This window comes from Gadus chalcogrammus, chromosome 18, assembly GCF_026213295.1.
Source record: "Gadus chalcogrammus isolate NIFS_2021 chromosome 18, NIFS_Gcha_1.0, whole genome shotgun sequence".
NCBI classification, from domain to species: Eukaryota; Metazoa; Chordata; class Actinopteri; order Gadiformes; family Gadidae; genus Gadus; species Gadus chalcogrammus.
The window spans coordinates 19,509,593-19,519,592 of record NC_079429.1 but is presented as its reverse complement, the minus strand read 5'-3'; the positions used below and the strand labels follow the sequence as shown (position 1 = coordinate 19,519,592).

Below are 10,000 nucleotides of genomic sequence, written 5' to 3'. Positions count from 1 at the left end.
TTTTTATTTGAACGCAAGGCCAGGGCCATATGTTGATACAGAATACATCCCAGACCAGGCATGACTCCTTATGAACCCCGCAGCCTAGTGCTGAGTGGTCCGGTAATTGAAAGTTTGTCTCAACGCTACGAGGTCAGACTGATATTCAGCGAGAAACTGAAATGTGAACTTGTGAGATCAGCATGGTCTCTCGAGGCCTCAAAGGCCATTAATAATAATAAAAGAAAATGTCACTGCCATCTGTTTTTAGGCATTTCCAAAGTCACATTACTGGGAAACGTGTTCCAGTCTTGTAGTTTGTCCGTAGCTCTATGTAGGTCACGGTTCTACAGGTTTGTTCTTGTTTTACAATAGCAAAGTGGGCCAGGCTGATTGGCTCCAGGAGACAGAATGAGCGCTCACTCTCCGCGGCGAGATAGGGAGAACTCCCAAAGGATGGAGAGAACTTATAATAATTACACTTTCCTGTTGTCTCAGAGGGAAACAGCAGTGTGGTTAAGAAGAAGTGCGTTATTAAAATACTAATTGTGCTAGATATAACAGTCAAATGCATCTATATCTGATCATTGATATTATTGGCAAAATGTGTTTTTTTTTAACATTACATAACTGTTTCATGCTCAAACTCAACTAATTACAAAACAATGTTTGTCATCAAAAGTTAAGCTTGACAGGTGTTCGGGAACCGATACGGTTATCCATGGGTAGCCTCAATAGTAATGTAAGGTGTCTGTGAAGTACAGCACCGCTTCCTTCTGCTGTACCTTCAGCACTTTGTTCTCACCCCTTAAGCACCTTCCTCTGCTGCACACCTCTCTGAGGCCTGCTGTGTGCCTGAGGGAACTTCACTAAAAAGTTTCAGCTCGTCTGCATTCAGACGAAAGTGTGTTTGTGAGATGACACATTGGTTCACACAAGAGCATTTCGAGGGTGTGTATATGCAACAATGCTTAAATGCATAAATTACCCAAATCTGCAAAGTCTGCATTTTACTAACACTTGCCAAACTCATCTTAAACAATCCTTAATAACTAACGAAATATCAAGGTCAACAAGAACCTTGGAAGTTAAATAATATAACGATAAACTAACCACTAAGTCTCTAACCAAACAAAGAAAAGCATTTGTGTGTGTATGAGACAGGGGGCCATGGGCATGGTGACGCTTAGACAGAACGCACAGTCCAGCTCCTCAGGAAATGGGGAAAGCTTTTATTTTAAGTGCCCCTGTTTCTTTGTCTCTGCAGAACGGTGAACTACGAGGGCGGAGCGGTGTCCATCCACGCCCGGTCCCTGTGGAGGCTGGAAATGCTACGGGTGGTGTGAGTAATTTCATCCCAGTACATCTTTACACATGGGCTGTGTCACGAGCAGGCTTCCTTTAACCTCAAAACCTAGTTAGGAACATTCCTTATTACGTACCTCCTTTATGAAAGTGCTGCATGAAGTGGCCTTTATGAAGTGGCCTTCATAGAGTGGCCTGAGCAGGCAGCATCACACGACCACACCAATACCACCTGTGCGACTTGAATCTGTGTACTATGGGTACAGCGACTCCAGAATCATTAGGGTAGCCATTAGGATGATGTTTTCTTCTTCTATAAAATATGTGAAAAAAAAACATTCAAATACTAGATGTGGGATTGAAAAATGAATAAGGCCTTACATGTTTTTTTTTTCAAAAGATGAAGTTGGTCCTGTCTTATTGGATATACCGGTCACCGACCAATGAACCATTTGATGCTTCCTTGAATTGTTGCCAAATGATATTCCATAGTTGGCATGTTCCTTGCTTCCAACTGAATTGGGACAGTCACACGCCACAATATGACCTGTATTTGTCATCTATGTAGGAAACATCCTTGCAATTGAGACACGGCTTGAGAAACAGAAAAATAATCCTATTCACGTGCCCCAGTATAATTTTCCCTTTTGTCTGCAATATTACCGCAGATTGTAGAGTATTGGTGTTTAATGTCAGTTTACTTTCTGTTCAGCCCCATATGAGCTTGTCTGCTATCAGACTTTAGTCTGATTTGTGAGACTGGTGGTAAATCATCTGACCCGGAAATGTCTCGAGCTTTATGTCCAGTAAAAATGTAGATTTACATCTATTCAATATTTTGTTTAGAATTAAAATACATTTTTGATAATACAATTGATTTAAATCATGTATCTGCTTTCAGCCTTTTCAGCCATCCAAGAGCTATGCAATTAAATAATATAAAATTGAATCAGCAAACAAGTTATTTTTTCATGTACCGGAGAACATTTGTTATAATGTATTGCCAAAGGAACCCATAACCTTCCACAACATGGCCGCCAGACGGCCCGATCAGCCCAATCACCTTCAGGTGCTTAATGGCGGGGTTAACTTACCAAACGAGGTGAACTTTAAGAAACATAGGTCAAGGTCAGGCTAGAGTTCACCATAGGAGGCGCTACAAGTTACGATCGATTGAAAACTTTAAAGAAGCATAGCCCCTCATCCCTTTTGGCGTACGGTCATGAAGCTTTGTATGCTGATCACCAGACCCAAGCTGATGCTATTCAAACATTATCAACCCTGATAAAACATAGATGGTCGTAATGATATTTATACCGTAAAGCTTTAATTGCTGTTAACTACTACTGCTACTAATGCTACTGCTACTACTACTACTACTACTACTGCTACTATTTCTACTACCACTACTATGTGGCCAGGTTTAGGTATCTAAAGGGCCTGATTGAATGAGGTGGTGTTTGAGCAGGTGGAGCGGCAGCCACACCCGTTGGGGCCAGCCGTTCAGACTACGACACGTGACCACAGGGAAGTACCTGAGTCTGCTGGACGACCGCTCCCTCCTCCTGACGGACAAAGACAAGGCGGACGTCAAGTCTACCGCCTTCTGCTTCAAGTCATCCAAGGTAAGAGGCCACCTCAAAGGGAACCGCACCAAAGAAGAGCTCCTCAAGAATGGGTACTTTGTGGGGAAGAGCCAACAACAATGCTTCACCTTCCTCCATGTTTTAGATCAGAGAGGGACTTTTGAGAGAGAGAGAGAGAGAGAGAGAGAGAGAGAGAGAGAGAGAGAGAGAGAGAGAGAGAGAGAGAGAGAGAGAGAGAGAGAGAGAGAGAGAGAGAGAGAGAGAGAATCAATGTGTTGCCAGCAGCTCTGCAATGAATAACATTTCACCCATTTATAATGGTAAAAAAAGAATGGTGAATGGGAAAAATTACGGATCACAACAATGAACATTGATTGAAACAAGCCTATTATGTAACTACACAATTCATCCAAATATTTGCCATGGGTCTAGCATGAGATTTAAGAATGGACAGGATAAAAAACTGGATTTGCACATTGATAATATGGCAAAGATCCCCATATAAGAGATTTAACCATGTTCTGAAAGATAGAACACCTATTTTGGTTTCACTGCCACTGAATGGGTGAAGTCTATTTCCCGGCCTCCTGGCTTCAGAGCCAAGCGGGTGAGCGACCGGGTGATTACAGCACCCTCACACGGCCCTGTGACTCCACTGACTCCTCACCACTCACACTATGGCCCGGGCCGCTGAATGAAGCGAGGGGGTTCTTGACTGTGAGGAGGGACAGATATGTGAGGAGGGAAAGAAATCAAGCTGGTCCAAGAGTTTGTTAGCTGACTTTGAAACATACATTAGTGCACCTTTTTTTATTTCTCTAGGCTTCATTTTATATCACAACTTTTATATCCTGAACAGTTGTCTTGAAAAGCGCTATATAAATGAAAAGAACAGCCATGCACAGAAACCATGCCAGTTAATTAACCTACAGTATTTTGCACCCCTCCACTCATCATACTCTACCCCTACCTCTACTCACCACACTCTACCTCCACTCATCACACTCTACCTCCACTCATCACACTCTACCTCCACTCATCACACTCTACCTCCACTCATCATACTCCACCCCTACCTCTACTCACCACACTCTACCTCCACTCATCACACTCTACCTCCTCTCATCACACTCTACCTCCACTCATCACACTCTACCTCCACTCATCACACTCTACCTCCTCTCATCACACTCTACCTCCACTCATCACACTCTGCCTCCACTCATCATACTCCACCCCTACGGCCATTCTCTTCAGGAAAAGTTGGATTCCGGGATGAAAAAGGAAATAGATGGAATGGGAGTGGCTGATATAAAGTACGGCGACTCTGTGTGTTACGTCCAGCACATGGACACCAGTTTGTGGCTCACCTACCAGGCCATGGATACCAAGTGTGCCCGCATGGGCGGAGTGCAACGGAAGGTATTGTTTCTAATCATCCCTCCGTCACCAGATGGACTGGTTACATTTTGAAAGCCAATGGCTCCGTAGTGACGAAAGAGTGTTGCGTTGTTGTTTTTTTGGTATTGATTGACAAGAACTCTGTGTGATTTTGAAAGAGGAGGTATCTATTTTACAACAGGAAATAAGCTCTGTTTATGATAATGAGACTGAGTTGCTGGGAGGGAACCGGAGTTGAATCCGTTGTGTAAGGTTAATGGGAGAGACCGGCACAGTAAATCCACCTTCACTGGTCTGGTCGCAGAGCTGTGATCACGGTCCTGTCGGCTGGCCATTTCCACTCCCATGATCAGAAGAAACAGTTCCTGCATCAGTTGAGAGGTTTACTTGGTTTCAGGCCATCATGCACCACGAGGGCCACATGGACGATGGCCTCACTCTGTCTCGGTCACAGCATGAGGAGAGTCGTACGGCGCGAGTCATTCGGAGTACCGTATTCTTGTTCAACCGCTTCATCAGGTGAGCGGACCTCAACACACACGTTCACCTGGATGGGACTCTATGGGCGTCCATGGCTACAGTGATTTCTGTTTATCTGACACATACTGTTAGCCTGAGGGGGTGGGGCTAAATGGTAAGGGGAAGGCGTTACCCCTTCAAAACAAGGGGGAGGGGTAAGGGGTAAAAATGGGATTGGGCCTAAGGCTCTTAGGTCCTCTGTTGCATCTCTGAGATATCTCGAAGATACAAACCTGACTGTTTTCCTCTTTCCAGGGGCCTGGACGTGCTCTCTAAAAAAGGGAACACCTCTGCTCTCGATCTGCCAATCGAATCGGTCAGCCTCAGTTTGCGGGATCTGATAGGCTACTTCCAGCCCCCGGACGAGCACTTGGAGCACGAGGAGAAGCAGAACCGGCTACGACATCTGAAGAACCGGCAGAATCTGTTCCAGGAGGAGGTAGGTGGGGAACTGGGGGGATTGTGGGAAATACAAACATTTGCTGATACACTTTTTTCCATAATGTACTGCAGAAAATAGACGGGCAATGTGTGTGCATGCATTCAGTCATCTGTGGTTATAAAGGGATGAATGAACCAAGTTGGTTTTGAGGATCACAGCGTCACTAACCTCACCTTGCTCCATAAGGTGGGTGGTCCTCTCTAACCTGATCACTAACCTCACCTCTCTCTGTAAGGTGGGTGGTCCACTCTAACCTGATCACTAACCTCACTTCGCTCTGTAAGGTGGGTGGTCCACTCTAACCTGATCACAGTTTACCTAACCTATTAAAGGAAGACTTTGATCACGTTAACGGCCCAGACTGTTGGTCCTAGTACCCATGGAACACATGTTTTTTACGGACAGGATACCAATGCACCAGACCATGATCAAGATCCCCTCATGAATTCTATCTGTAGGGTTTCCAGTTCAGCTGCAGTCCTCGTGATGTGGAAGACTCAGTGGGACTTTTATTATTTAGATAACAGATTCCAATGTCGCCCCATTGTTTAGCTCATCCATAGCCATTATATAACAGGGATGCTTCTATACTTTGGCCACAATAAACACTGAGACCCTAAGCCTTGCTCACCTTCCACATGATGATCACCAGGAGACACACGCAGTCCAACAGTATACATACTCCTGCAGTACCAGTACCCCATACAGTCTCTCCTGGTCACACTTGGCTTGTGTAAACCCTTAAACATGTTCGAGTCCAAGCCAAGCTGTCTGGCAGGATACGGTATGTGGATAAGGTTTGGCCCCTTCTCCCAAAAGCGTCCATCAGTTATTTGGCATAGTTATTCCATTTGGTGGATGAATATAATGTAATTGCCATGCCATCCTAATGGGATCCTTATTGGGCATTGCAGGTGTCAGTTTTATGATGTACATCTTGGGGAAATTAATTCCCCACACCCTTGTCGTTTTGGGACAGGGGCAATCCGACAATATCACCAGGCTCTGGATATGATGTGGATATGAGAAATGGTGTGGAAGATGTAACAGCTTCTGCTCCGCAATTATTGACAAATGGTTACCTAGAAAGTACACTTATGACGAAGCTGCCTGATATTATTTCACTAGCACAAAGTCTGATAAAAAACATAATACTGTGATTTGGATCAGGCATCGCCATTCCTTGCCAGTACTAGAGTTAGGGGACAAACAGTTTAGCGTGTAATCTAGGGACCTGGAAGATGTGGTTGTGTGAAGTTGAAAGGGTTCATATGAGTAACGAAAGGGGAGGAACAAATTGAGTATCTGTGTGGAACATGCTGATAAGAAGAGTGCAACAAGAGATTGGATTGTCTTTGCCCGGTCTCCCCAGAGGATGAAGGATCTATGATGGCGTTCCGATATGGTTTGTACCCCACCCAAAACAATGGGATGGGGGTGAATTCAGGAAAGCTGACTCCTCCTGTGTCTGCTGTCCCTCTTGTCTTCCAGGGGATGACCAGCCTGCTCCTGGAGTGCATCGACCGGCTCCACGTCTACAGCAGCGCCGCCCATTTTGCCGAGGTTGCAGGGAAAGAGGCGGGGGAGGCGTGGAGGTCCATCCTTAACTCGTTATACGAGCTCCTTGGTGAGGAGACTCAGGAGGACTGACATCCTCACACACTAGTGATGGCAGCTCCACACCGTGGGTCCTACTTTTAGCCATGACGAAAAATAATACACATTGACAATTCTAATTTTACTAATTTTAGAAGAGGCATCATACTATTTTAGTTTAATTACACCTGTGCTCCATTGGACCCAGTTAGCATTTGACTGAGTTAGAGGAAATGAGTGGAAGCAGGTGAGGTTAACTAGCTCTCTCAGTGATGTGGGGGTGTGAACACACCATTCAAGCTGCTCCAAAGTAAAGATATTTTAGCAAATTTCTTGTCTCCTTATTAAAAGTGAAGCTAAAAAACTAAAGACAGATTATTTTGTGACATCACAGAGTGACGAGTTGCACAGGGACAAAAGATAAATAAACTCAAAATGCGAGCCGAAGAAAAGTGAGTTTGGGAAACATTTGGAGAGGTAATGAAGAAGATGGTTTGGGTGCTGGCTTGGATTTTGATGGCTGTGACTTACTTCATAAATAAGGCACAAGACAGAATAAGGACAAATAATCAGTATGAAATACAAACAGAAATGCATCTTTATGCCTCAAAAAATCATGTGTGTGGTGGTTCTGCAGACGAGAATGGGGTCTGGGTTTTCCTGCCCGAGCATCACTGACTCCCCATTCAAGATTTATGGGAATTACGGCATATTTTTGCAAGCCACAGCCATGAGCAATGGAAGGGCATGATAGGGAATCTAACTCTCACTAACACTGAGTGAGATCATCTGTTTTACGTGACGTGTATTCAGGGTAGGCAATCTGCCACTTCAAATAATATGGGAAAGATTACTTAATCATGAATAATATGTTAAATTAAATTCAGCAATCACGTCTGTTCTCAAAATGCAGAAAGTGTCCAACAGTGTTACAATCTAGTGAGAGGTGCAGAGGTCAGCATAGTGGGCCTGATAGCAGCTCACTCAGTGGATATCTCAAGTTCCCACTGTGGACTTCTGGTACTGTCTAAGCAGGGTCAGCACAAACCTCCCAGCCTGCCCTGGCCCAGTGGGAGGTTTTGTCACTACGAGCACGTAGTGACAAAACGTTGATTGGACAGGGGAGGCACTCTGTCTCTCTGGCTTGCCCTGGCCATATGTGCTCAGTGGGTGGGAAATAAATGAAGCCTTACTTTCCAGCTCGCCTTGCACTAGGGGAGCAACCTCACATATGCTTAAGTAAGATGAGGCGAGGGTGAAGAGGGTGAGGAAGCTACGGATAAACAAGCTCAAATGTACTTTAAGGTGTTGTGGTGTGTTGATTTGAATCCAATCGCCTTGAAACTCAACCAGTGTTTTATACTATTGGTCAAGATTAGCACGTATTAAGGTTGTTTGATTCGACCATAAACTCCCCCACAGCCACCAAATAAAACACAACATTTAATGACTATTTACCATCGTTTTTGACCTCTCTCTCTTTCTCTCTCGTTTTCTTATGTTTTTTTTCTTCAAACCAGTTCCTTTGATTGGCAATAGGGCTCAAACTGGTTGATTGCCTATGGTTCCTAGCTTGCAGATATTAGGCTTCATCTGGAACCATTTCTTGTTGTTCAAGCTCATGTATAGGTTATCTTTATCTTTAGGGGTCGTACGAAATCCGTAGTGATATTGTTTTTTTCTCACATATTCGGCAATGTCTCAAAAGCTTGTTGAGCTTTTAAAATGAGGAAGGGATGCAAATGATGGGCCAGATTCTCCCATTGGGGGCGTTTTTACTACAAACATGTCCTACTAGTATATAATAATCGGTAGCAGTGGTGAGCAGGGGCCACAGTTCAAATCTGACCTTGAATTTTTTAGCTTTTTAACAAAGCTAGCCATACCATGTAGGACCCCCTTATCATTTCATGCAACTATTTTGGTCTTCATAATTGAATTGTTTTTATTGAATTAAATGTGTGTCAATACATAGTTTACGTGCAGCTTGGTTGAAAGTTTGTGTTTGATGCCAAATTGTAGAAGGAAATAATGTCTCTGCTACCCTGCCCTTTACTAGCTGCACTCATAAGGGGCAACCGGAAGAATTGTGCTCAGTTCTCTGGCTCTCTGGATTGGCTGATAAGCAGACTGGAAAGACTGGAAGCTTCATCTGGTACGTTTCACCATGAATGTTTCTCTTGGGCAAACATGCTCAAAGGTTAGGGTCAGCCTGTTACTTTTGGTGGATTGCTTTTGTATTTTTGTATTTCTTTTGTATTCTTGAGGTTCTACATTGTGTTACTGTGTTTCTAGGTATACTGGAGGTTCTACATTGTGTTTGTAGGTATACTTGAGGTTCTGCATTGTGTTACTGTGTTTGTAGGTATGCTGGAGGTTCTACATTGTGTTACTGTGTTTGTAGGTATACTTGAGGTTCTACATTGTGTTACTGTGTTTATAGGTATACTGGAGGTTCTACATTGTGTTACTGTGTTTGTAGGTATACTTGAGGTTCTACAGTGTGTTACTGTGTTTATAGGTATACTGGAGGTTCTACATTGTGTTACTGTGTTTGTAGGTATACTTGAGGTTCTACATTGTGTTAATGTGTTTCTAGGTATACTGGAGGTTCTACACTGTGTACTGGTGGAAAGTCCTGAGGCCCTCAATCTCATCAAAGAGGGACACATCAAGTCCATTATTTCTCTGCTGGACAAACATGGACGCAACCATAAGGTGGACTCTACACGAATCCCTTGACACTATCAGTTGGATTGCATGCCTCAAATGCAAAGCCCATTTATAACACTTATAGTCCATGTATATAACCTTTGTAGTCCATGTAAACACTTACAGTCCATGTATAACATTTATAGCCCGTGTAAACACTTAGCCTATACCCCCTGTATAACACTTATAGCTCAAAAATCACTTATAGTCCATGCATAACACTTATAGTCCATGTAGAACACTTATAGCCCATGTAGAACACTAAGAGCCCATGTAAACACTTATAGTTCATGTATAACAAGTATAGTTCATGTATAACACTTATAGCCCATTTATAACACTTAAAGTCCATGTAAATCTTCCAGCCCATATAGAACACTTATAGCTTATAGCCCTATCTGTATGGTTGGTTGAAAGTTGACACTGTCAAATGCTTTGCGTAGCCCTGTACTAGTTTGTG

At 43.6% G+C, this 10,000-nt stretch overlaps 1 protein-coding gene across 1 annotated transcript in view; it reads left to right on the top strand.

Moving 5' to 3' along the window:
• The window catches only part of ryr2a (ryanodine receptor 2a (cardiac)), a 139,548-nt gene that overhangs the window by 17,368 nt on the left and 112,180 nt on the right, over nt 1–10,000 (top strand). The window contains exons 10-17 of the mRNA XM_056576687.1: nt 1,247–1,321; nt 2,753–2,909; nt 4,128–4,292; nt 4,669–4,790; nt 5,046–5,229; nt 6,724–6,859; nt 8,888–8,983; nt 9,428–9,546. Coding sequence (XP_056432662.1) covers nt 1,247–1,321; nt 2,753–2,909; nt 4,128–4,292; nt 4,669–4,790; nt 5,046–5,229; nt 6,724–6,859; nt 8,888–8,983; nt 9,428–9,546 — 1,054 coding nt within the window. The remainder of the gene's footprint in view (nt 1–1,246; nt 1,322–2,752; nt 2,910–4,127; nt 4,293–4,668; nt 4,791–5,045; nt 5,230–6,723; nt 6,860–8,887; nt 8,984–9,427; nt 9,547–10,000) is intronic.